Here is a 26,888-nt window from a genome sequence, read left to right as displayed (position 1 = left end):
AAGATTTATGATCTGAATGGAAGTTGAGCCACCTTTGTGTGAAAGAGGGTGTGCACAGTTAAAGTGTTGACTGATGTGGGAGGACTGTGTATATAATCCTCCTCTATGTGATCCTGAAGCTTTCTGAATATACACAAAAAGGATTTAATCTCTTCCTACCTGTCTTTTCCCCATGCTTTTTTTTTTTTTTTTTGCGGTACGTGGGCCTCTCCCGTTGCGGAGCACAGGCTCCGGACGCGCAGGCTCAGTGGCCATGGCTCACGGGCCCAGCCGCTCCACGGCATGTGGGATCTTCCCGGACCAGGGCACGAACCCGTGTCCCCTGCATCGGCAGGCGGACTCTCAAGCAGTGCGCCGCCAGGGAAGCCCTCCCCACCCTTTTTATCTAGCTTTTATAAAAAGGCTTCCCAGATTCTCTTTCCTTCCTCTGCCCTCTCCTGCCCCTCCCATCTTGGCACCTCTGAACCTGATGGTGCTTTTTCCTCAAAAGGTGTTTGAGGACACCTTTTGTTCCTGATGGTGCATGTAAGCATTCATTAATCTGTTTGGGGCAGCATCAGATTCTGGGAGTGACGTGTGTGCCTGGCTCAATTTAGAAAGTTAGATTTGGACAAATTTTGCTGTTTATAAGGTTTGGTCATTTTTTTTATATTTTGGAGATACTTTGGTTATGTTCTAGTTATATTTGGTGATTTATCTTGAAATAGTTCTTTGCTTTTATGTGTAGTTCTGGCCTGCTTGACGTACTCCATCCCAAGCAGAGGGAATGGCAATTGGCCACCCATAGTGATTCAGCAAATACTTGTTGCTTTGATTTAATGTTTTGCTAACAAGAAGCACATTTTATTTTAATTAATTAATTAATTAATTAATTTTTGGCTGCATGGGGTCTTCGTTGCTGCGTCCAGACTTTCTCTAGTTGTGGCGAGCGGGGGCTACTCTTCTTTGTGGTGCACGGGCTTCTCGTTGTGGTGGCTTATCTTTTGCGGAGCATGGGCTCTAGGCACGCCAGCTTCCATAGTTGTGGCATGCGGGCTCAGTAGTTGTGGCTCGTGGGCTCTAGAGCGCAGGCTCAGTAGTTGTGGTGCATGGGCTTAGTTGCTCCGCGGCATGTGGGATCTTCCCGGACCAGAGCTCGAACCCGTGTCCCCTGCATAGGCAGGCAGATTCTTAACCACTGTGCCACCAGGGAAGTCCAAGAAGCACATTTTAAAAAGCATTCTAAAGTAAAAGGAGAAACTTTTATAAAGATATATTGTTCAAATGTATTTATCTAAGGTATTTAAAAAAATAGAAGGATCTTTCCTAAATAGGAAACAACTTTATATCACAATATCATATGCATCTGAGCCTAGACTCCTAGAGCCTCTCATTAAAGTTAGAGAAGGAGAACCGTTCCTTTGGCATAATGATTGCATTTGATTGTGACATTTGATCTCAAACAGTTCTCTTTTCTTATCCTTAGAGGAAGCCTTTGACCAGCTGCCTCAATCCACCGTTCCTGAGATGCAGCGGAGCAATCTGGCCCCTGTCATCCTGCAGCTGAAAGCACTGGGGATCGACAACGTCCTCAGGTTCCACTTCATGTCGGTAAGTCCTGCCTTCTGTCTGTCTGGGAGGCCAGAGTGCTCCCAGGGGAGTGTCAGGACATTGATACAGAGCGTGCTGCCTTTCTGGGTTTTTTCACTTAGCTCGTGTGTTGTGTGCAGGGTTCAAGGGAATACAGCCAGACAAGGCTGACACAATTCTGTTCTTGTCTGTTGGGGGAGAGAGACAAGTAAGTGGGTAATGACAGTGCCTGGGCCCTGTACTCTGAGAGACAAAGGAAAGGCCCGCAGCCCAGTTAGTCATGTCTGAGGTGAGACCTGAAACCCAAGTGGGATCTCAGCAGGTCGGGAGAGGTGGAGTTATCCAGGGCAGGAGTGTGTGTGTAGGCCTAGGTGCCCAAATGTCATGATTGGGGGAGCCAAGAGGGCTCTGGTAGAGCTGCAGGGAAAGTCCCTATGGCTGATTGCATTTCTGATTATTTCCCAAGGTCAGTTTCCAGGAGTATGATTATTGGGTCAGAGGGCCATGGTCATTTCATAGATCCTTGATACAAGGCTGAATTCCTTTACAGGTATAAACTCCAGCAGTGCATGAATGCCTGACTCACTGTACCCCTATCATGTCATGTTATTTTCTTTTAGAGTTTTGCTAATTTGATTTGGTGGGGGGAAGGAAGAAAAATATTATCTGTATCTTTTTTGATTTCTCATAAGATTAAAAAAAAATTATTGGCCACTTTATATTTCTTCTGAAATATAAGAAGAAATCTACATAATCTTATCTAACAGATAATCCATTTATCTGTTAGAATTAGTGTTTATTAGTGATTAAGAGTCCGTTAACTATTAAACACATTAACGTTTGTCTATAGTATTTCTTGCAAAGTTCTTCTGATTGTATTGTATTTTATTGTTTGTTTATGTGCAGCCATTTAAGCAAAGATAGTAATATCTTTCCATCTTTACCTCTGTGATTTCTTCTGTTACTCTTGTGCTTATGAAGCATTTCCCCATATCTAGGTCAGTTAATAAATATTCACTCATGTTTTCTTCTTGAATTTTTATGATTTGAAAGCTTGCATTTTTAACTCCTTATTATATCCCAACTCTGTTGGTATATGATGTGTAACAAGGCTAGATTCCTGGGTGCTAAAGTCCCTAATGTGCCATGTCATGATAAACTAGGCAAATGAAAGAAGAGAATATAACAATATCATCTGCTCTCCCAAAGAAAACATACTTATTTCTCATAAGTATGGAGAAAATATACGCTTTGAATGTTGGTATATAGTACAAGAAATTATACAGAAAAGTGAACAGTATATGCAAATCAAAAGCTTATGAAAAGCTCCACATCTCAGATTAAAGGAAAACATAAGGGCAAAAAGGACAGATCAGTGTCTCAAAAACTATAGAGTTTTCAAACGTCCTTGTGAATACATCGAATACTCACTAAAGAAAAAGCTAAAGGAAAGGGAACAGCACAAATAGTAACTAACGTTAGAACATGTTTGGCTTCTCTAGGAGAGATAAATGCAAGTTGAAATAGCTGTACCACTGTACATTAATTGAATGATCAAACATAAGGAAAAATGGTAAAATCCAAAGCTGACACAGTTTGGGGAAAGTGGTTTTGTATTCTGTTTCAGTCCTCATGGAGGACTTTCTGACATTATTTTATGAGCTGTAGAAATGCCTGGTATTTATTCTCAGGGAATTTTCTCCTGAAAAAAATAATTCAAAAGAAACAAAGAACTTACATGTAGGATAATGTTTATAGTATCATTTTATATTAAATTAAAAATATAATAACGGAAATCATAAACTTTCAGACAACTGAAAAATGAGGAAAATACATATAAACTCATCTTCATATATTGCCTTCTGGTTATTTCCTCCCGAAATTGTGTTTTTTTCACAGTTGAAATCACAGGATACATATAATTATGTATATTTAGCAGTGATGATTACAGTAGCAAAGAACTAAAAGAACTCAACTGCCCAGTAGTAAGAAAGTTGCTTATTTCACAGTGTATGACCTTGTCAGAATAGTATGCAGTTGTCCCAGGGTATTTGCTGTGAAGTGTCCATGGGTACAAGAAACAGAGGGAACAGGAAAGCAGGCAGTGAGAAAAACAAGTTAAAATTATACACACACAGTCCTTCCAACTACATTAAAACAGCGTTTGCATATGGTCCCGAATCAGATGAGGCCATAGAGAAATACTAGTAAATGTGTGTTGAGGTGAGAATACTCTGGATGTGATTGGAGAAGGGGGTGGGTAAAGGTGTGGGTTGTTTTGATTGATGATGAATTCAAAGAGCAGAATTCATTGGGCTTGGTGATTGACTGGAAACAGGGCCAAAGATTGAAAGGAGTCGAAGAGAGCCTGTTTTGTTCTGTAATTATTCAGAACCACATTCAGTGCTTGAGCTATCCATTATTCATGTAATCTCAGTGTAATAAAAGATCCCAGAGGGGTTCAGCTCCTCTGTTGAGGTGCTGTGTGTATGTTGCCTGTTTGTAAAGTAGGATGTTGTGGGCACTGAGGAAAGGCTAGTGAATCAATTATATGATTTAGTCAACAGCGATTTGTTGAATCCCCAGTGTATAGTGAATCAGGTCTCGTTCCTACCCTCATCTGTGTGTGCATGCAGTCAGCACAGCTTTGAGAAGTACAGCTCTGTTCCTTGGCAGTCAGTGGGTGGGGTAGAGTGGAAAGAATGAGACCTGAATTCAGTCTCTGACTTTGCCACCAACTGCCTCTAGGATCTTGTTCAAATGTCTTTTACTTTTTGTTATTCACTTTCCTCATCTGTAAAATTGAACTAAAACAGCGTGATACTTAAAATACATTTGTTGTGAATGCATTTGAGAAAAAAAAACTACGCAGTTTGCAAAAGGACTATAATTTCATTATGTGGCTTATAGATGAAATAATTTAGAGGACGATAGTAATGATGCTTGGTACTCAGTAGATGCCAGTAAAGGCGCGTGGAAGGAAAGAACATAGTAAGGATCCAGAGACTCAGACTGAAGGTCACAATATCAGCTTTGCTTAGCTCCAAATTGTCTGGCATTCTCTTTTCAGGAATTCAAATTTAACCGATGTCAGTTGCCCCCTATAGGCAGGGCCTGGGGCAGGGCTGTGGGTGATGCAAAGATGAATCATCCACCACTACTGCAGTATCATGGGGCTTCTTAGAAGGCTGAGACACGAAGTAAAAACTAGAGATGTTTGATGAAAGCTTAGGGAAAGCAAAGAGGTAGTTCAAGGTAAGAACCCATCGCTTCTGATGGAGGGGAGCATGAGGGAAAGCTTCAAAGGAAATGTTTAGCCAAGCTGAGATTAAAGACCAAATAGTACTAAGGGTGCTGAGAGGGAGAGGAAGGACATTTCAAGAGTAGAAGCGTGGAGGTTGGGAAGTCTCGGGCATGTTAGAGAGAAGAGTGGATTGAGCAGGAAAGTCACATTATTATGGCTGTTACCTGATGAAGTTAACTTAGGAGGGTTTTTATGTTTTTTACAGCCCCCTCCAGCACAGTCGATGGTTCAGGCGTTGGAGTTACTCTATGCTCTGGGAGGTATGCCTGTCTCTTGTTCTGTGTTTTCTTATCTGTTTATTAATATGTGATATTAGTTAGGTTGTATTCACGCTAGGGTTCTTAGTATCTTCAAGGCTGGGATTGATTCTCCCTATATGTATGGTCCTCTTAGTGACACGTCAGCTCATCCAAATAAGAAGGTGGGATGGTGATTAATGAAGTCCAGTCGTGACAATGAATTTATAAAGCCTGTGTCAGTACGTCAGAAGCTATTAATAACCATCGCCACAGCTACACTTCCAAGAGACATCTGGAAGATTCTCTACCAGTATTTCACATGTTACCTCTCTGCGCCTTTTCCTCTGTCCCTCGACCCCATTCTGAAATCTGGCCCTGTGTTCTCTCCCTAACTCCCCTTCCTTCCACTCCTGGAGTTCCCTGTGGAGAATTGGGTAGAATACCAGGCTGTGGTATTGTTTGGGCGAGGAAACACCATGTTATGGAGGAACTTCTATTCTCTTGTTTGAAAATGTGGTATTTACCTTAAGATAGAGAAAACTGTGGCCTGAATTTACCTCTTCAGGAAGTTTGTGTCTTTTCTGTGAATGTTGCCTCAGGTGAATATAATATCCAGTTCAGTATTAAATTTCAGTGGAGGTTTTGTTCTTTGAGATTCTTTCTTTCTCTCTTTTTTTTTTTTGTTCTCAACATCTTTATTGAAGTATAATTCATATGCTGTAAAATTTACCCATTTAAAATGTACAGTTCAGTGCTTTTTAGTATATTTACAGGGTTGTGCAACCATCACTACAAGTTTAGAACATTTAGAACATTTTCATCACCCAAAAAAGAAACCCTGAACCCAATAGCCCTCCCTCCCCATTCCCTCCCCAATAGCCCTCTCCCCCATCCCAGCCTAGGCAACCGCTAATATACTTCCTATCTCTATAGATTTGCCTATTCTGGACATTTCATATAAATGGAATCACATAGTATGTGGTCTTTTGTGATTGGCTTTTTTCATTCAGCATGATGTTTTCAAGATTTATCTATGTTGTAGCAGTATTGATACTTCATTTCTTTTTATTGCCGAATAATATTCCATTGTATCGATATACCACTTATTATTCTTATTCATTTATCAGTTGATGAACATTTAGATTGTTTCCCCTTTTTGACTAATATAAATAATGCTGCTGTAAGTATCCACGTACAAGTTTTTGGTGGACCTTCTACCAGCAGTGTGTGAGGGTTCCAGTTTCTCCACGTAATGACGGGTTGCCCATGCTTGTTATTATCTGTTTTATGTACTGTAGCCATCCTGGTGGGTATGAAGTGGTGTCTCGCCATTTTGGTTTGTATTTCCCTAATGACTGATGATGCTGAGTACTTTTTCATATGCTTATTGGCTATTTGTATATCTTTTTTGGAGAAATGTCTATTCAAATCCTTTGTTCATTTTTACTTGGGGTGTTGTCTTTTTATTATCGAGTTGGAGGAGTTCTTTATATATACTGGATACACGTTTCTTATCAGATCTGTGATTGTAAATATTCCTCCCATTCTGTGGGTTGGCTTTTCACTTTCTTGATGGTATTGTTGGTAATACAAAAGTTTTAAGTTTTTATGTGGTTCAGTTTATGTATTTTTTCTTTCATTGCTTGTGCTTTTGGTGTCTTACCTAAGAAATCATTTCCTAATCCTTGGGCATGAAGATCTCTCCTAGGTTTTCTTTGAAGAGTTTTTATAGTTTCAGTTCTTATGTTTAGTAGGTCTGTGATCCATTTTGAGTTAATTTTTTTGTATAGGGTGAGGTAGGGGTCCATCTTCATTATATTTATGATACCTTCCTGTGAAGGAATAGCCAACTATTGATTAAAAAAAATCTCCAATGATTTAAAAGGCCTTTAGGGTCTATATCACATCAGCCCTGAGTGAGCATATGCCAGAAAAGGTTTCCATCCTCTGTTCTCAAGCATGTGATAGGAACTTGAAAGCAAAGTCTCCTGGGATAATCTGAAATGTGTATGAGAGAATATCCACTATTTAGAAGTTTTTCATTTGGACTGATTTTCCTCCAAACAGAATGAAATTTAAAATATTTAAAATGTCTTCACTGATCTAACTAAGCTGGAAAAGGTAGAGGGGAACACCCAACTTAAATTTATTTATAAGCTGAATTATCACCTTCAAAGAGATGATTATATGGGAACAGAAGAGAAATGACCTTTTCTATCTTGCCCTGAGGTCTGCAGCAGGTGTTTTAATGCTCCATCTTGGGAATAGTCTAAACCATAGTAAAACGAGAGTCTCTATCTTGGGAATCCACTACCTCAAAATTGGCTATTGGTAAAGAGGCAAGGAGGGATGTGAGGAATTGAAGGAGGCAGCCCAGTTCAGCAAACAGCCCCGGAGGCAGTTGGATAAACAGCTCTGGTGTTGGCACCAAAGAGAGAGCCGGGCGTGTGTTTAGACTCAGTCATCAGCTTTGTAATTGCTCACAAATTTCTGAGAGGCCTGGGACATCTGTGGCCTCTCAGAAACTGGCCATGGAAAAAGGTCCAGAGGTGATGCAGAGAGAACAGCAGGAGAGGTGGCAGAGAAGCAGGGGAGTGGGGAATCATGGAAGCTGGGGAAGAGTGTTTCTAAGGAGCTGTGGTCAGCAGAGTCAAAGGCTGCTGGGACCCTAAGGAAAGTGCCCTTTGTGTTTGGCACTGTCTGGTTGTCGGTCCCTTGGAAAGAGCAGTCTCTGGGGAGGAGTGGGACCAGGGGAGGGTGGGGGCAGGAGGAGGCTGTGAGGCCATTTCCTTATAATTAAGTCCTTGCATAGAGACCATCAGAAGGATCAGTTTTTCAAAATTGAGCATTCAAGAGCGCTGAGGAACTCTTTTCTTCTTTTATTGTAACAGCACTCTGGGTCAGGTTGAGGTTGGATACCTTTGTTTAGCATACATCATCTTTTATTCTCCCAACAACTGTGCATCTTCCAGCACCATGGTACATGCCTTCTGCTTTTTGTTGCTGTTCTTACGGCAGGGCTGGACAAAGACTGTCGCCTAACTGAGCCGCTTGGCATGAGGATAGCAGAGTTTCCTTTGAATCCCATGTTTGCAAAAATGCTGCTTGAATCAGGTAGGTGGAGACCAACAGTCCTCAATGATTTTATTTTGTCTGGGAGTTGTTTCCCAAATTCTGTGCACCCTGGGGAAGAGAGCACAATACATTTTGAGCAGTGAAGGAGCTTTCAGCTAAGGTTTGGGGCATGTGGCTAACTCGTGATTCAAGGTCAGTCGTCATTAATTCAGTAAACACTTTTGTTTGTTTCCTGCGGGTCTAGTACTGACACCTGATTTTTTTTTTAACAGGGATTTAAAAAAAATTTGTGGTATAACATACAGAACATAAAATTTACCATGTTAATCATTTTTGAGTGTGCGGTTCTGTAGCATTAAGTACACTCACGTTATTGTTCAGCCACCACCACCGTCTGTCTCTGGAACTTCTTCATTTTCTTCAAACTGGAACTCTGTACCCATTGAGCACTAACTCCCCATTCTGTCGTCCCCCAGCCCCAGCAGCCACCGTTCTGCCTTCTGTCTCTATGAAATTTGACTATTCTAGGAACCTCATAGAAGTAGAATCATACAGTATTTGTCCTTTTGTGACTGACTTTTTCACTTGATATAATGATGTCTTCAAGGTTCATTTATGTTGTAGCATGTGTCAAAATTTCTTTTTAAAGGCTGAATAATATTCCATTGTATGGATAGACCATTCATCTGTTGGTGGACACCCAGGGAGCCGCCACCTTTTGACTATTGTGAATAATGCTGCTATGAACATGGGTGTGCAAGTATGGGTTTGAGTCCCTGCTTTCACTTCTTTGAGGTGTATACTTAGAGTGGAATTGCTGGATCATCTGATAATTCTATGTTTAATTTTTTGAGGAACCACTGCACCGTCTTCCACAGTGGCTGCACCATTTTGTATTCCCACCACCAAGGCACAAGGGTCCCAGCTTCTCCGACACCTTCAAATTTTTGTGAGAATATGAGTTAAGGGATAAAAGTGTATAACCTGGAGATCTTCTAATACTTAGAAGTCAAAATCATCTAGAGCAGGGGTCCCCAACCTCCGGGCCACGGACTGGTACCCGTCTGAGGCCAGTTAGGAACGGCGCCACACAGCAGGAGGTGAGCGCGGGCGAGCGAGCGAAGCTTCATCTGCCGCAGCCCATCGCTTGCATTGAGCCGTCCCATGCCCCTCCCCAGTCTGTGGAAAATTGTCTTCCATGAAACTTGTCCCTGGTGCCAAAAAGGTTGGGGACCGCTGCTCTAGAGACTGTGGTTTGGCACACACTCCCCTGTGCTCCCCCCTCCTCAGTAGCCTAGAGAAGGGAAATCCTCATTGTTTCTTGCTTTTGTCTAACTTTATATTCACTGGCAACAGACAAAGCTGCATGTCAGACTAAGCATGGTGAAAGTTAGCTGTAATTGTGTTTTGGAGCAATCAGGCTTACACTGAGAAGCAGGATTCTAAGCTTGGGGCTGGGGAAGTAGGTCACTCACGAGGCCAGAAGCTGTGGGGAGCATGCGGCACCGTTCGCGCTCTCTGTCTGATGCCCCGGGGGGCTGATTGCCGCAGACTCCGTGTCCAGGTGGCAGCAGCTGCAGCCCACAGCGTGCTTCCCTGGTCTAGTTATGCCTCGGGCTTGCCGGCTGAAATGAGCCCTACCGAGAGGGAGGCCACCTCTTAAAAGGGTCCAGGAGCAGAGGGACAGCACGAGGGACACAGGCCCCGTATTCCCGGCCCCCTCTCCCTCTCAGGCTTTCTGCCAGGATTCTAGGTGTCCACACTGAGTAGGGAGCAGGTGTGGAGCTGACCCGCCCTAGTGATAGGGCCAAGCTGGCCCCCATTGAGCCTCACAGCAGAGTCCCTCGGTGTGGCCACCACGGAGTGGGGTCCTTCCAGGCCTCCTTCCATCTGGACCGTGTACAGGACATCCCATTTGGCAGGGTGAAGTGTTTATATGTTACAAGCTTTAAAAATCAAGCTACGTGTAAATAGATGATCTTAGTTTACAATGTGGTGTAAGGAAAATGTCAGAAAACATCTTCTCACTGACATATTGTATGTTTGAAATCAGACATGCTTTTTGGTTTATAGGAAATTTTGGCTGTTCTCAGGAAATTCTAAGCATTGCCGCCATGATGCAGATCCAGAATGTCTTTGTGGTCCCCTCAAACCAGAAGTCTCAGGCTGTAAGTCCGACTGTTCATTCGAGTCTTGCTCACTTTGGGCTTTCTTTTGTTAAAACTTCCCAGGAACTGCTGGTGACAGAGCAGCTTATGTTTTGAGGGTTAACTGTGTGCCTGACATTGTGCCAAACATTTTACGTGCGTCATGTCATTTTATCTTCACCGTGGACCTGGGGGGGGAGGTACTACTATCATCAGTTTTAGAGACGGAGGCACAGAAAATTTAGGTAACTTATGCATGGTTGCACAGCCAGAATTGATGGAAGTTGCCTTTCACAGTCCAAAGCCCCAAATCTTAACCATTGTCCTACTGACTTCCTAAGGGAAGTTTTTTTTTCTTTAAAGGCTGCTCTGAGAGCAACCTTGGTGGGCACGTTAGTGATATAAGGAGTCAGTGCCAGGGCACAGCAGGCTGGGCAAGTCAGGCTGCTGACAGGGTCCTCCCAAAGGCCCAGGCATCTGTGACAACTGGAAGGGTGAATGCTGGAAAGACAGTGAAGGAGAAATTACACTGTTGAAGAGCACCGGGGAAGTGAGGTGTCCTGATGGAGGGAGGCCCAAGATGAGCTCAGCGCCAGTTCCTGCTGGAAGAGTCAAGAAGCAGAAGCAGAGGGCTGAATGTAGCAGGGAGGAGAGAAACTTCCTTATGGACCGTTACCATCTTCCCTGACAGTTGCATAGCTGCAGGTTACGAAGTTTTCGTGCCTGGATGGTTCTGTTGTTTGTTTGCTTTTCTATTAGCCTTTTTAACAATCCAACCGCAGGACAGGCAAATTCATTTTCAAGACAAGGAAAGTGAAGTTCTAAGCACTGTGTCTAAAATTGCAACATATACCCCTCCCGTCTCCATCCCCTGCCCCTGCTTTATTTCTCTCCTCTAGCTGTTCTTACCACCTACCATACTATATATTTTGCTTATTTATCCTGTTTGTTGTTTTTCTCCCACCACTGTCGTATTCACTGTTGTATCCCAAATGCATAGAACAGTGCCTGGCCTATAGTAGGTGCTCAGGAAATATCTGTTACTGAATGAATGGAAGGAAGGTGAATTATGTGGTATTTGATACAAGGAGCAAATTCTGAAGTCAGTAAGTGTATTTGTGTACTTGTATATATATTGGATACGCTGTTCCTTGAACCCATGGGAGCAGATGGCATTGCCCAGGATCTCACAAAAAGAAAAACTTAGGGACTGGGTCTGAAAGGATTGCGCAGCTCGTGGTGGCTTAGGAATATAGAGTGTCTTCCATGCTCCAGACAGCCGGCCCCTTGCCCTTCGCTTACTTTCTCTCAGGGGCTGGGAAGAGTTCTTCTGAAAGAGAAAATATTGACTGGATAGAGGAGGAGAGGGACAAGAGCACTAATATTTATCTAACACCTGTGCCAGGTACTTTATGGTGGATTATCTTAATCCCATAGCAGTCTTGATACACAAGTTTAATATTCCAATTTTCTAGATAAGGAAATGGAGGCTGAGAAAGGTTAAGTGACCAATCTGAGGTCTTTGAGGAAACGGCAGAGTCAGGATGGGTGCAAACTAGGTCTTTCTGACTCTACAAGCCATGAGCTATTCATCGTGTAATGTTGCCTCCAGGAAGAGAGGCTCAGAAGAGTCAGCTTCTGAACATTGCATTTATTCTCTCCAGATTCGAGTGCACCGAAAATTTGCTGTGGAAGAGGGTGATCATCTTACCATGCTCAATGTGTACGAAGCATTCATCAAGGTAAGCACAGCTGCCACTCAGAAGGCCCCCTCCGTGCACCCGTCCACTGGAAGTGATCTAGGGGCGAGGATTCCGGAAGTGTAGTTTATAAAAGGATGGCCAACAGGCCTCTATTTTCCTATTAGATTATTGCCAGAACTTCTAATCCGTGATGGCTTCTTGCTTCCCCTGCATAGCGATCTGGCCCCCAGCAGTGGGTCAGAGGCTCGGCCTTCCTTGGCTCACCCTTTCCTCACTCCGTCTCACACCCACCCCATGTTCCTGGACAACACTGTCCAACATTTGAATAGGAAGTTCTGATATATTTTCTGCAAATAAATGAGGCTGAGAGTAACTTGTGGTTTTGAATCTTCAAAGCTGTCTACGTGAATTTGAGATTTCACACAGCCACCACTCCTCCAGCTGCCAGACAAGCTGTGAGAAGACATTTAGTCGGGGATCCACATATACTTACATACCCTACCCAGATTTAGCCATGGTGATGGTAATTTTTGTTGTTCTTAATAGTCTGTAAAACTAGGAGCAAATAATACAGCTTAAAGTCCTCACTAAAAAATGCTGAAAAGAGAGATCTAATGATGATGAAAGCAATGAGAAAAGAAAACAATATATAAACTTCTTATATAAAGGAGAGGATGTTAAGGGGGAAATGAGACATTTCAGATATTCAGTATCTCGTCTTTACTTCTTAAATAATTTCTTTTAGAAGGGGAGAAATACTAAGTGTTTGTTTTCCCAGAGATTTGAAGCGAGATTATTTAGTTAATGAACAGTTTTCAGAAAACCGAATCTCTTATTGAGATTATTAATTGTGGATTAAGTCGCTTAAAATTCGTTTGTGCAAAAACAGTGCACCATTTCCAGCTTCCTCTACCAGTAGAAAGCGGGTCCAGGGCTACAGTGCATTAGTCTATAGTTGCCTTCTGGGAAAGAGCTCTTTGAATTATATTTTCTTACGTAAAAACACCTTCCTCCCTGGCTTGTAATTTCAGAGGTACATTCCCACAGCAATAATTTAGGATATAATGATCATACTTCAGAATATAGAACAAAACTAAGTACTGTTGATAGAAAAATCATACTTTGGGGATTAAATAATAGTAATTTGCAAATTATTTCTAAATTGGCAAGTGTCGTATTACTTGCCTGTTGTCAAAGTGATAAATTCAAGCCTGCCAGAGAGGGAACGTTGATTTGCAAAGAACTGCAGGGAAGGGGTTCTGTCTGAGAGTTGGCCACTCCCATGGGTATTTAAGATTAAAAACAATTCTGCTTGTCACTAAGTTCTCACTTGCCCTTTAGCACAGAGAGTGAGATCGGAGAGCAGTCAGGTGGTGAGCACGGTGGTCAACGTCTGTTTAGAGAGATGGGGCAAACAAGGGCCCGTTATGATCTGAAGATCTTGTCCCATTGAGTAAGCAAACGGGGGCAGAGAGATGAATGACCTCCACCACGTAGCCTCAGTTGAGAACTTTCCTGTGCTCTTCTCACTCTCCTTCTATCTGGGTTGTCCTGTAGCACAATAAGAACTCCCAGTGGTGTCAGGAGCATTTCCTGAATTACAAGGGTCTCGTCAGAGCCGTGACAGTGAGGGAGCAATTGAAAAAGCTTCTTGTCAAGTTTCAAGTGCCCAAGATATCCAGTGAAGGTAAGAATACACTGCCACCACCAGTGGCGCCCCTTTCTCTGCTCCGTGTAGCTGCATTCTTGGAGTTGTTAGGCTGGGCTGGTGTGAGGCAGCACAGTGTACTCGGGACCCACACCGGGTTCATGTTTTGAATTGCCCGTGCTGGTGAAAAGCTGCATGTGAAAGTAGCATATTTCCCCCCAAGGAGGTCCATTTTTATTTCTGAGGGCCATTCTTGGGAAAAAATTTAACAAGCCCTGACAACACTTAAGAATCATTAACAGTCACATCATTGTACATTACATGGTTAATTATCCCATGTAGGCTTTGCAAGAAAAATGACTTGTAAGTGGACATTTATGGCCATTCCACATAAACTGCATTTTATTTTCAGTTACAGGTGTTACTAAAGCAAGTGCCGTGCGTTTAGCCTAGGCAGGCACTGGGGTGATGGAAGTTGTGTAAGACACAGTTTCTGGCCTCTAGTTGCAACAGTGACTACTGAGGACACACTAGGTTACACCATGGCAGGGGTTCTACTTAATATTCTCTACTTAATCTCCTACTCTGAGGTGTGGGTGATGTTATCCTGATTTTATAGAGGAGTTGTTAGGCCCCAGGAAGAAGTTAATTTAAGTTCAGGACAACACAGCTGGTAACCAGCGAAGCCAGGTCTGTGTGGCTCAGACTTCTGAGGGGGTGATGTGTCTGCTCAGCCATTCAGCAATTGTCTTTCGAGCCCCTCCTGGGTGCCAGGCCCTCAACCGCACTCTCAGCACTACTAGCGCTCACTAACATTTGTGAAGCGCCTGTAATAGGCCTGGCAGTGTTGTGAGTGTTTTCATACGTGAATTCATTTAGTGCTCACAGCATTCCAGTGAAACACGCGCTGCTGTTATCCCCATTCGACAGATGAGAAGAGTGGGCTCAGGAGACGAGCGACTTGCTGCACAAAGGTCTCACGCAGTGAGTGTACAGTGGAGTCAGAACTCAGGCAGTTTTATTCCAGAGCTTTATTTTGCCTTTATATTAAGAGTGACTAATTACATGATGAGGAAGACATGGTTCTTACTCTCAGGAAACAGTGCAGTGAAGGGAGAGATTCCTACAGAGACCCACTACTGCAGTATGAGATTATCAGTCGTCTTAGAAGCTACAGGAGTTGGCGTTTGAGTGATCATGGCGGACAGCAATGGGGGCTCTAGTAGGAATGCAGGGAAGAAGGAATCCAGGTTGGGGCTCTGGCCTGGGAGGCCTCACAGTGGGCCACGAGTGGTGGCGGAAGTCCAGTTGAGTTTACTGGTTGAATTAGAAACCAGTGGCAAAGGGCTTGCTAGGTAGGGAGGACTGTGGAGACAAGTGCTGGGAGAGGGGAGCATATAAGATGCTCAGAGAGTATTGATGGATGACCAAGCTCACAAGAGAGGGAAGAGTTGAAACCTGGGTGGTTGGGTAGAGTTGGTGTCATCAATAGAAACAGGAAGCTCACAGGGGCAACTAACTGGGGAGAAGCCGGTCAAGCACCTGTCACCCAGCAGATAGAGGACAACGTGCATCTGCATCTTTGTTTCTTAACCTGTTTTTCATTGTCAACCGGAAACAGCAGAAATGTGTCTTGGCGGGCTCTGAGGAGCTCCAGTTCTTTATGTCCCAGCGCAGAAAGAATTCAGTGAGAGGCAACATGATAAGAAGTGGTTTATTAGAATAGGACTCTTGTGAGGCTTACAGGCAGGCGGGCGAGAGGCTGCCACGCCGAGAACTTAGTGGGCTACAGTATTATAATCAAAGGAAAAGTGGGGAGGGGGAGAAGACCATTCTTGAGTAGACGTCAGGCTTCCATCACCAGCTCCTCCTCCACGTCGGGTGAGGGAATTTTGTCCCTACATGGTGGAACTGGGACTGTCATGGCGCAGTGGAAATGAGCAAAAAGGCGGTAACATATACTAAAATAGGGTAAATCATCTCAAGTTTCAGTATAATGTCACCGGTGCTTACATTTTTGTTTTTAGTGTGCGCAGAGAAGCATGTCCTAGGACTCACTATCGTACTGAGCTCTCTGGACAGGATGTGGGTCTCCTTCCACAATTGTTTTATTGTTTCGGGGCGTGTCTCATGCTTCTCTTGCACGGTTTTGTTGCTAAGCAAGCCGGCTTGGTTTTGTGGTTAAGCAAACCTGCCTTCTTGAGTGATCTTTAACTTACATACTTTTTCTCTACTTACAATCCCCTAGTAGGATTAACTATTTAATCACCTCCTTTGTCCCTTTACTCTGTCCCTATCGAACCCCTCACCCAGGAGAAAAGTTACATTGAATTTGAACTCTTCCTAAAGAGAGAAATTAAATACTAAGGGATAAGATTTTGTAAGGTGAGGTTGAGCTCTGGAGGGCCACAGTCATTGTAATGTCTACGATCCCTACTGCCCTGCCCTCAGGAGCCCATTTTCATCCCTTGGAAGTGGTATCGTCCTGATAACAATGCACGTTCTACATAGAAATTTCTTTTGGGCAATTGGAGAGAAGGGACTGAATCTAGGATCAAATTGTGGTTAGAAATGTAGATTTGAGATTTATCAGTTCTGTGCTGAAGAACAATAGAGAAAATCATGGAAATTCAATAAATTACATGCAAATTTAAAACTTCTAGATGTTAAAGAAAGCAAACAGTGAAAAATATTTTCAGCATATATGAGATAAAAAATTGAAAACTTTTTGACAGAATGAGTTTATTTAACTTTTTTTTTTTTTTTTTTTTTGCGGTCGGTACGCAGGCCTCTTACTGTTGTGGCCTCTCCCGTTGTGAAGCACAGGCTCCAGACGTGCAGGCTCAGTGGCCATGGCTCACGGGCCCAGCCGCTCTGCGGCATGTGGGATCTTCCCAGACCGGGTCACGAACCCGTGTCCCCTGCATCAGCAGGCGGACTCTCAACCACTGCGCCACCAGGGAAGCCCCTATTTAACATATTTTTAAATAACGTTCTAGTTTTTTTTTTTTGGCTGTGCTGCATGGCTTGCGGGATCTTAGTTCCCCAACCAGGGATTGAACCCGCACCCTTGGCAGTGAAAGCACAGAGTCCTAACCACTGGACCGCCAGGGAATTCCCTGTTTAACATATTAAGAAAAAAAACAAAACAAAACCCACTAGTTTCCAAGTTGATAAATGGGCAAAGGAATGGAATGGAAAATTCACAAAAGAAGAAATATAGACAGTAATCAAATAAATGTACAATAAAAGAAGGGGTACCTTTTTGCTAGAACATTGCTGGTAAGAATGCAGTGAAACCGACATTCTCATACATTGTTGATGGCTTTGTAAATTATACCACCTTTTGGGAACCTGTTTACCAACGTACTATGTTTTATTGGATCCAAGACACCATCATTTGTAAGACACACCATTATTTTATGTATCATAAAGAAAGAAAAAAATGCTGCCAATTATAATACAATTGCTGTCCTGATTTCAGTGAGTTAAAGTGTAAAAAAGAGTGGGTCTTAGAATTGATGAAATATATATCATAAGCCATATAGATGACATTATCATTTTGCACAATAATATGGATATATCCTGTGGAAATCATCTAATAAATGGGCAGGCTTTATCCTTGGAAGATGTTTACTGTAGCAACACAGCCACCAATTAAAATGAGATGTTTGAAAATTTTGAAGAATTACAAAATGTAGCTATAATCACAGAAATAATATTGTAGTGTTAGTGTCCCAGGTTGTGTCTTATGGAAGGAACATCATTCCTGCAAAATGCTCTCCTAAAAGGGAGTTCCGAGGTCACTGGCCAGCCTGTGGAGTGCTCTGTAGGTTCTGGTGCTCAGCCTTGGTCTTGTCGTCTGTGGCCCGGGGAGGGGTTGGGGGCCCCAGGTTAAGGGAACAGTCCAGCGTATTTCCCTCAGCAGCCATTGTGGGAGGGTGGGGACCTCCATAGATGGTGCCAGGGCAGGTGTCCAGCACTGGGAAGCGTGGGGCTGGGACCTGTCCAGGAGATGGTTGCGAGGTAGCTCGAAGCAGCCTGGGATGGGCCTCACGGCACAGGCCTGGGCACACAGAGCATAGGGCAGAAGAAGTCTCATCCATTGCTCTGTTTGCTACCTTGTGTAGGTGATCCAGATCCGGTTCTGAGGTGCATTGTTTCCGGATTCTTTGCAAATGCCGCGAGGTTTCATTCTACTGGAGCTTATAGGTAACATGATATTTTGTAAAGTCATTTGGGAAGTCACTTAAGGCATTGAAATCTTAAAAATAATCCAAACCCCATAGCAAGGTGACATGCAGGGAAAGTAGAGAAATGAAATCATTTTTCTTTATTTGTATCATGCCTCTTTCTAAAGATGCATTGAGGTTAGCTGTATAGCTTTAAGTGAAATGTCTTAACTTTATGGAAATGATTCTCAAATACTCAGCCCATCTACATGTTGTAGGAGCATGACAGTCACCAGTCTGCAAGCTGGTAATATTTCCATTCTAATCAGAGAATAATAGGACCAGAGGGAACCATTGAAGATGATCTTTCCTAGAGAAGTTACTTTTGCCCTTGGGCAGTTCCTGATGTTTTTAGAGATCTGCAGAACTGCAGCTACCCAGATAGATAGTGGCCACATTTGAATGTTGGCAAGTGTTTCTTCATGTGCTGGCCACCCCTCCCACTGCTACAGACTTCAGCCTGTCTCTTCCAGTTCCATTTTCTAGGCATAGAAAAATCACTGAGCATTAATGCCCTCCGATAACCTCTAGTATATTCCAATGTGGTAAAAGCTAACACACAGTTTAGGCCTCTTTTCTCTAACTGAATCGTTCCAGTTCTTTGAATTGTTATTTTTAGTCTGTCTTTTCTGAGCTCCTTTTAGTCTCATAACTTCATTGTAGCCGGTTTAAAGCGCAGTGATCATGACGATCTCTTCTTTAATAAGGGAGCAGTCACAAGGCTTTCTCCCCAGCTTGTCTTTGGATTTCCTCCATATATTGTCATTAGCTTTTTCCCCTCAGAACATATGACAGTCCTGTGATCCTGCAGTCACCATGATGTCCCGTCCCGGACACTGGGCTTTGTTAATGAGCCCAGTGTTGCGCTGGGCTTCTTTTTTTTTTTGGCAGCCAGGTCTCCTCCATCTAGTATCCTAGTAGCTGACTGTTTGATCCTCAGTACAGCACTTTACATTTGTCTCTAGTGTGTTCTGTTTGTTACTCCAGGCCAAGTAGTCTAGCCTATCAGTATCATGATTCTGTTGCCCATTGTATGAGCTCCCCCTCCCAATGGTGAGTGGTCCCTGTTTGAGGCAGCTCTGGAGAGGCCTGTGATCTTCTGCAGTGAGTGCCGTTATTTTGTTGTCATTTGATTGCCCCGCTCTCCTCAAGAGTATTAATTAGCAATTTCTACTAGCATTTACAGAATTCTTTCGCCAGTGTCCTCAACAAAAATACAGGCTACATAATAGGCTTCGTGGTGGTTGGTCCCTTTGAGACAGAGTTCCGTGGCAGTCATCTGATAGGACAGCCAGGACCCCAGGCGCTGGCTTTATTTCAGCGCCAGAGATGAGCTGGGTCATGGCCTGAGGCACTTGCCGGGCACATAGGTCCCTGGCACCCACAGAAGCGCTCTGTAATTATGGTTTGGGCAGCAGCATCCTAAGGTTCTCTTGTGAGCTCATCTTACCAGTAGTTGTGTGCGTGGTAAATAGTTTTTGAATTAAATTGAATCAAGTCTGAGTTGGAATTTGAAATATTATCTCAGAGAAGTGGATAGTCCAATATTGAACTTTCTTTTTTTCTCCTATTATAGTCTCCCCCATTAGACAGTCTTTACTATTTATCTTTACTATTTAACCTTGTTTAATAGAAAAGTTTATAGACGTAATCGTATATATTATTTCTGTCCTCAAGGAAGTTTTTGAAAGAGAACCTACAGAAGATAAACATAGGCAGAGCAATGTATTTCTCGGTTAGTTTTTATAATGCCCATGTGTTGCTTTTCTTTTCCCTTTTTTATGTGATTTATTCTTGATTTCTAGAGTGACAGCAGGGGAGGGATCATAAAGGGCACAAGAGAAGATGGAGAGAATAGTTTTGTTTGTGTGAAGTACAACCTGCATGCATTTTTGATGACGTTAAACGTGTCTGTGGGAAGGTCTTGCTGTAAGTGTTGAAAATGTACTTGAGACAAAGTTGTTCTGCTTCCCAAGGACCATCCGTGACGATCATGAATTGCACATCCATCCTGCATCGGTCCTCTACGCAGAGAAGCCGCCCCGCTGGTAAGCCCCCTTCTGCTCCTCTGCCTCGTAAGCGTATTGAAGGCAAGGCCTAGTTCTGGGTTCGTCTCTGGGTCCCCAGCGCCTGGAGTACAGGCGCCCAGTACACGTTTGCTGACTTTGTTCTACCGTGATCGGCTATAGAATTTCTGCTCTATCAAGGATCCCTTTAAGCCAGTGGTCTTATTCCTCTGCTCACTCATCCACTCAGCAAACATTCATGTTCACCCACGGACTAGGTGCTCTGTCCTTGTGCTGGGCACAGCTGTGCAGAGAGCAGTTCAGGTCCCAGCCCACAGCCTGACAGACACAGGTGGGTTCCAGTGCCTGGGGAGAAAGGCTTTGATAGAGGTGTATTCGATAGGTGGCTGAGGTTGGTACTTCATGTGCCAGAGAGTCAGGGCTGGCTGCTTCAGGGAGGAGATAAACTTGCTCTGGAAACTGATATCTTTTTTTTTTTGGCCATACGGTGTGGCATGCAGGATCTTAGTTCCCCGACCAGGGACTGAACCCATGCCCCCTGCAGTGGAAGTGCGGAGTCTTTAACTACTGGACCGCCAGGGGAGTCCCTGGAAACTGATATCTGTATTAATATATGCACTCCTGAAATCTGGGGATTTAAATTACCTTCTTGGCTCTTTGGTGTCTGTTACCTCAGCCTCAGGCAAACCTTTTTTAATAGAAGTATAATTTATATAGATTGGAAGAGTATTGACAATTGTGTTGCCCACGTAACCCATACTCCTAGTAAGATATAGAATACTTTCATCTCTCTAGAAAGTTCCCTTGTGTCTCTTTACAGTTAATTCCCAGCTCCTTTCAGAATCAGTGAGCCTTTGCTTCTATTTCTGCATTTTCTAATACATCAGGCTCTGTTCAGAGTTCTGTAAATAAAAGCATAAGGATCCAGAGGGTCCTGTGCTGATAACTGAGATGTCCTGGAAATCACGTAGGACTTGGAGTCTCCTCTGTAAAATGGACACACTGGTGCCCACCACTCAGGTCATGAGGCTTAAGTGAGCAGCATGAATGCATTTGTTTAATGTAGTGCCTGGCGCACAGAATAGATAGAAACGCGTTAAAGGTCAGGGGAGAAAACTCGCCATCTCTAATTGTTGTGCTTCTGACTCTCATCATAAGATACAGGAAATTAGCTCATGTTTTCTTCTTGTTTCAGGGTTATCTACAATGAAGTTATCCAGACCTCCAAGTATTACATGAGAGATGTGACCGCCATTGAATCTGCTTGGTTATTGGAGCTGGCTCCTCACTTTTATCAACAAGGAACGGTAGGAATGAACTGAGCCTGTCCCCCAGAACCACCTGTTACCTGCCTCTTTGTATTTTTAAATACACATTTATTTTCCAGTTTAATGTCCTAAACTTGCTGTCCCGTCCCCCCACCCCACAATGGTACATAGGGTGAAAGGCCATTACCATGCATGGTCCCAGACCGTTCTGGGTGAAAGCACCGTACCATTGCTCGTGGTGAAGTGCATTTAAACATAAATCCCTCTAACTTACACGATGAAAAAAGAGAATGTATCTTCAGCTCTTTCTCTCTCCCTCTGCTCTTCTAAACCATTTCCAAAGAAGTTCTGTCACACTGGACCGTGTTCACAGGAAGCAGCACAAATATTTTCTGATGAGGATCGCCTCGCCAGGATGGTAAACACATGTGCAAGCTTAAACCCAAGGCGGTTTAAACACATGGTGGGAGATGCTGAGTGCCGGCATCGCTGTGTATATAGTATGTGCTCTTCTTCCACGGCAGACATGCGCATTAATTCAGCATCTTTGTCATCTCTGATCTATTTTGCTTTTAGACTGTTTTTCTACCTCGTTATGGGTCACATTTTCCTGCTTCTCTTGTCTAGTAATTTGTTGTTGTATGCTGGACGTTATAGGTGCTTTGTTGTGAAAAGTTGGTTTTGTTGTTTTTATAGAATATTGAGTTTTTTCCTAGTAGACAGTACTGGCAGATCAGTTTAATTCCACCAAGGCCTGATTTTAGTGTTTTTCAGGCAGGTCTAGAGTAGCCCTGCTCCTAAGACATGGGCTTTTTGATGCCTCAACTGAATGCCTAGGATGTTCATTGAGGCCTTTGCACTCTGGCTGGTCAGAGCTCCAGTGTCTCCAGCACTGTACAAACCTCCAGATCTCCATATGAGGTCACAACTCCCCAGTAACTAGTCTCTGCCAGCCTTATGGAACCTTGGCCTTCACATGTGCAGCTTAGCTTTCAGCCAAAGACTTAAGGGTGGTAGCTCTGTGTAGGGTTCTGGAACTCCTCCTTTCTGATGCCCTGTCCTGCAGATTCCAGCTAGCTCAGCAGCTCTGAACTCTGATCTGTGTTCTCTCTGCCCAGCTACACTGTTCTCTATTTAGGGTTCACTTCCCTATGACAAGGTTTGGAGGGCCATGCAGAGACCTGGGATGACTATAAAGCTCACCTCGAGTGTTTCCTTTCTCTCAAGGATTACAGCCCTGTGCTGTTACCCAGTGCCTGAAAATGATTGCTTCAGATATTTTGTCCAGTTTCACCATTGTTTACCACAGAAGGGAAACCAAAACCTGTTACTTCATCAAGGCTGTAACCAGACTACCGTGTTTTCAAACCAAAATTTGGCTTGATTGGTATATTTTAAAATTGGCAGATTTCACATTAAATATGCGTTTCAAGATTCTCTTGAAGGAAATGTTAAATTTGCTGAGTTTCTGAGCCTGAGTTACTGCCTGGCAGCAATCAACAGGGGCTGAGGAATGGCTGGCTGCCTGCAGTGGGTGAGTGACTCTCTCCAGGTCCTGCCTCACTTGTTTATTTCACTTGCTCAGCTCTTCAAAACATTTGAGTTGTGATCCTATAAATGGAAGGATCTTCACATCCCTCTCCCTCCAGCAATGTTAAGGGAAATTGTCCTTTTAAAATCTTACGATATTTAAATCTTAAACAATATGACAGAAAAACCTTCCAAAACCTGCATTGTTCTTCACATATCCTCATCCAGATATTTCAGCTAGAAATGAGATCAACTGCAGGGACTGAGAATAACACGGTGTGTTGTCTCTGCTGTACTGGGCTGATAAGAAGAAACCTGAAGTGAAAGAAAATCTTTTTCCTGCAAACCACTCAGGTGGAAAGCAGCAGACTTCAGAAGTCCAAGAGCAGCCATTGGAAATGCAGACGAGAGACTAAGGAGAAGGGTGCACCGTGAGGGTGCTAGTTAGAGTAGCAGGAATCAGGCACTTAGAGAAGGGTGATTCTGAAGTGGCCTCAGTTAGACTCTTGGAGAACAGAATTAACCTAGAAGCGGAGTCAAAATCACAGTTTCTCTCGCTCGAACACAAAGTTAAAGAGCAGATTGCCTCAGAATTTTGGAGAAAATGACAATGCCAAGCTTGTCTTTTTTCTCCAAATGCCTGTTTTTCAGCTCCTCCGCTCCACTCTGATGACTGCCTGTGATCAGAGTATTTTTAGAGAGGCCGGGACCTCAGAAATCACCTAGGTCGACAACCTCATTTCACAGGCGAGGGCCCTAACCCTTCCCACACCCCAAGAAACTTGGTCCTTCCCTAACTAAACAGTCCAAAGGCACTTCTGTTACTAACTTGTCCAAAATGGATTGATTTCTCCCAGAGCCCTGCTGCTCGCCAGTGGCCGCCCATGTATGGTGGATGGTCCTTTGTTGAGCACAGTGTAGCACCTCGCAACCAGGCACAGCCCACAGATCCTCCCCGGCTCTGTTCCTGGCATCTTCGGTGACTTTCCATTACCACTGTTTTTCAGAGTGTTGCCCTCACCCTGTAAAGAGGCCTGAAATGGTCCAGAGTCAGCTTTGTTTATACTCAACATTCTCCTCAGAAATGAGCACCAGAAATGGTCCCACAGGCATGATGACCTCACCCCCCATTCTCAAGCTAAGGCTGTGGGTGTCTACCATTAGTGGGAGGGGTCACGTCAGGTGAAGTGCACAGAGGAGGGAATTTGGAGAAATTCAGGAAGAGCCACAGCTGGAGAGGGGAAGGACAGGGCGACCTTTTCAGAGATTTGCCTTTCAAGACCTTAAATTTTTTCTCCTGATTCTGAGATACCTTTGGAATCTAGGGAAATCCCTCTTCACCAGGGCCTTTGCAAGAATCCATACTGGTCCTTTCTTGGGCATCAGTGGTTAGAAAGTGTGGCTTCTTGCAGCTCCTTTACCCCTGTGTCCTGTTCACTTGGCCACGCATCCTGTCGTGCTTGGTGGGGTGCTTCATCTTCTTTTGCACCTGCATTCTTTCAGGGCCTGCAGTTCTCTGTCAGCGAGGGGGGTGGCTGTCTTGAGGCCATTGTGGGTGCACTGAGAAATGGGGTTTGGGCACGGAGTGCGAGTGCGCTGGGGTTGGCGGGCCTGCTCTGCTGGCAGTCGGCGGGTTGGGGATTCCTCGTGTGACGATCCTGCTGCACGTCAGGGCAGCACATCTGGGATATCTCCTGGTTGTTGGTTTATGATTATTAAGGGGTTATCAGGGATACCTCAGTTGGTGAACAGTGGACCTTTATTGAAATCTTCCGTTTATACTCCCTGCCTCAAATGCATATTTTAGGATTTCTAGCACTTTTGGCTTCACTTTAGAGTGTAAAGAATGCTTGTCTCCCCCAGTCCTATTATCTGATGCCCATGATTATAATGTTATGCTTCCTGGGTTATCTATACTGGTAGAGAGTGACATTTCTAAAAGAAAAACGTGTCACCAGGAAGTGTCCTTTTCCTGTGTGTCCTCCCCACTCTTGCACAGGGCTCGATGAGAGTAGGGCCTCTAGCTGAGGTACCTGACTTTAGTTGGCTGACCTCTTTGTTGCTAAGGGGAGAAGACCTTCCCGTGACCATTCTCAAGAAATTCTAGGAAACGCGAGGTGATCTGTGGCCCGAGCCCAGGTCCCAGAGCAGCACGGATATTGGGCTGCAGTGCTGGCCGGGATGGCGGGGGCCTGGGGTGGAGGGAGAGACGCGTCTCACTGACAGCTGCCCGCAGAGCCCCGGGGGCCCAGGTTGAGCCAGGGTGGCCTGACCTCAGGCTGTGTGGCTTACTGAAGGCCTGTTTCCTTTGTTGGTCACTTGGGCTTTTTTCCTCTATTGCCTGAGGGGCAGGCCATTTACTGAGAAGGTGTGGGCCAGATGGAAGCTTTGATCTGGTCACTTCCGTGGGAACCATGTTGAAGTCTGCTTTCTTTGTCTGACTGACCCCAGCAATGACGTTTTCTCTTCTCTTGTAGCACCTGTCCCTAAAAGCCAAGAGGGCCAAGGTCCAGGACCAGTGAGCAGAGCTGGGCTGCCGCTGCAGGGGCTGCTTGGTGCCCCCTCCTCCACTCTGCTGACCCCCCCAACACCGCCCCAGGGTTGGGGAGCTGGTGTCAGCTCCTGTGGACCCTTCATCGGCTCTTAAGTGGGCTGCAGCCCGTTCACAGCCCCTTCCCACCCCTCAGCATCTGCATTCCTCGCTGGGATCCCAGAGGAGTTTGTGCCTGGGAGGGCATCCTGCCTCTCGGGGGCTGGAAGGCCTGCGCTCTTTGCTCACCCAGCACCCTCCCTGGCCCAGCGTGCCACTGCCACCAGGCATGCAGTCCTGGCCCAGCCTTGTGGGGAATGAGGAAGACAGGCTGCCGCAGGCTGAAGCACCACGTGGAGGTGGGCAGAGGGTTTGCTGGGCTGGCTTTGCTTTCCCTGCTGGGGTCCCGGCTCCATTGACCACTGAGGTCCGCGGCCAGGTGTGAACAAGCGTGTGTCTGTGAAGGCCTGAGACCCTGGAAGCGTGGTGGATTTCTGTCAGAATCACCCAGGGGCGTGTCTGGTAGGCACAGGGGTTTTCCCTCTGCCCGCGTCACTGTTTGTCAGCGGTCAGGAGACCTGCGAGGCTCGGCGATGGACAGAGGACCCGTGCGTGCTGTGCTTTGTGAACACAGGCTTTCTCTGCTTCACAAGCGGGCTTAAGCTTCCCCTCCATGCACGGTGCCATGTCCTGTGCCATCAGCGAAGGCTCATCAGCTCAAACCCCATCCCGGATCCTCTGTAGCCGAAATTCACCACAGTTTAGAGGCTCTAAGCTTCTGTAGCTCAGGAACATAACTTGTACGTTTGCCTTTTGTTTCCTTGGGTTCTTGCGAGAATGCCAGACGGGGGCAAGGGCTCTTCCAGCAGGCACTGGTGTCATTGTTCCCCGGGCTGCTTTGCTGTGATGATGTTTGCATTTCAACCCATGACCGATACAGATTGTTTTCCCCTTACTGTTTCAGTGACATTTCTTTTAAAAACACGTAGCTCCAAAGTTTATTTTTGTACTGATGTTAGTTTGGATGAGCCACTTTTGGCTCAAATGTGTATGTCATTTTTATTTCTGTTTTATAAACATGTAAATAATAGTGATAACTCGTTAATAATAGTAAACCTTTATACTTAAAGTAAATGTATTCCCTCCCATGCATGGTTCTCGTGGTCTGTATTTTAAGATGGTCCAATTAATTCTTCCCAGTGAGGGCTTGACATTAGCTAAGAAACCAGATGCTTGGCACACAGCAGCTTTGGGGGGTCACATGGCCACAGGAAGCCCCATAAAGCAAGATCATGTGACCAAATGCCCTCCAGAGCTTGTTAGAGCAAACATGGGATGTTGTTTAGATGAAGTCCCAAGGAAGTGCTAATTCCTCCCAGTTTCCGATTGGGATCCTTGTGGAGAAAGGTCAAATACTTTTATAAAGTCTGAATTTAGGACCAGGGCTGATCCTAAAGAGCTTCTGTTGGGGTGGAAGGAGGAAAAGGTGCAGAATCCACATCCTCCGGTGGGTGAGACCACAGATCAAAACAGGAGATCAAATACGACAGTCCTGGGTGCAGGCCGGAGCCAGCACGGCGTCACTGGCCGCCTCTGCCTGTGCATCCCTGAGCCCA

At 44.6% G+C, this 26,888-nt stretch overlaps 1 protein-coding gene across 1 annotated transcript in view; it reads left to right on the top strand.

Moving 5' to 3' along the window:
- The window catches only part of DHX35 (DEAH-box helicase 35), a 70,688-nt gene extending 44,146 nt beyond the window's left edge, over positions 1-26,542 (top strand). Inside the window, exons 13-22 of the mRNA XM_060030785.1 lie at positions 1,466-1,590; positions 5,079-5,133; positions 8,131-8,226; positions 10,261-10,355; positions 11,999-12,076; positions 13,595-13,724; positions 17,816-17,897; positions 19,894-19,965; positions 21,140-21,251; positions 25,220-26,542. Coding sequence (XP_059886768.1) covers positions 1,466-1,590; positions 5,079-5,133; positions 8,131-8,226; positions 10,261-10,355; positions 11,999-12,076; positions 13,595-13,724; positions 17,816-17,897; positions 19,894-19,965; positions 21,140-21,251; positions 25,220-25,264 — 890 coding nt within the window. The 3' untranslated portion in view covers positions 25,265-26,542. The remainder of the gene's footprint in view (positions 1-1,465; positions 1,591-5,078; positions 5,134-8,130; positions 8,227-10,260; positions 10,356-11,998; positions 12,077-13,594; positions 13,725-17,815; positions 17,898-19,893; positions 19,966-21,139; positions 21,252-25,219) is intronic.
- Positions 26,543-26,888: the final 346 nt, after the last annotated feature.

Source organism: Delphinus delphis, chromosome 15, assembly GCF_949987515.2.
Source record: "Delphinus delphis chromosome 15, mDelDel1.2, whole genome shotgun sequence".
NCBI classification, from domain to species: Eukaryota; Metazoa; Chordata; class Mammalia; order Artiodactyla; family Delphinidae; genus Delphinus; species Delphinus delphis.
This window is presented reverse-complemented; position numbering and strand designations above follow the sequence as displayed.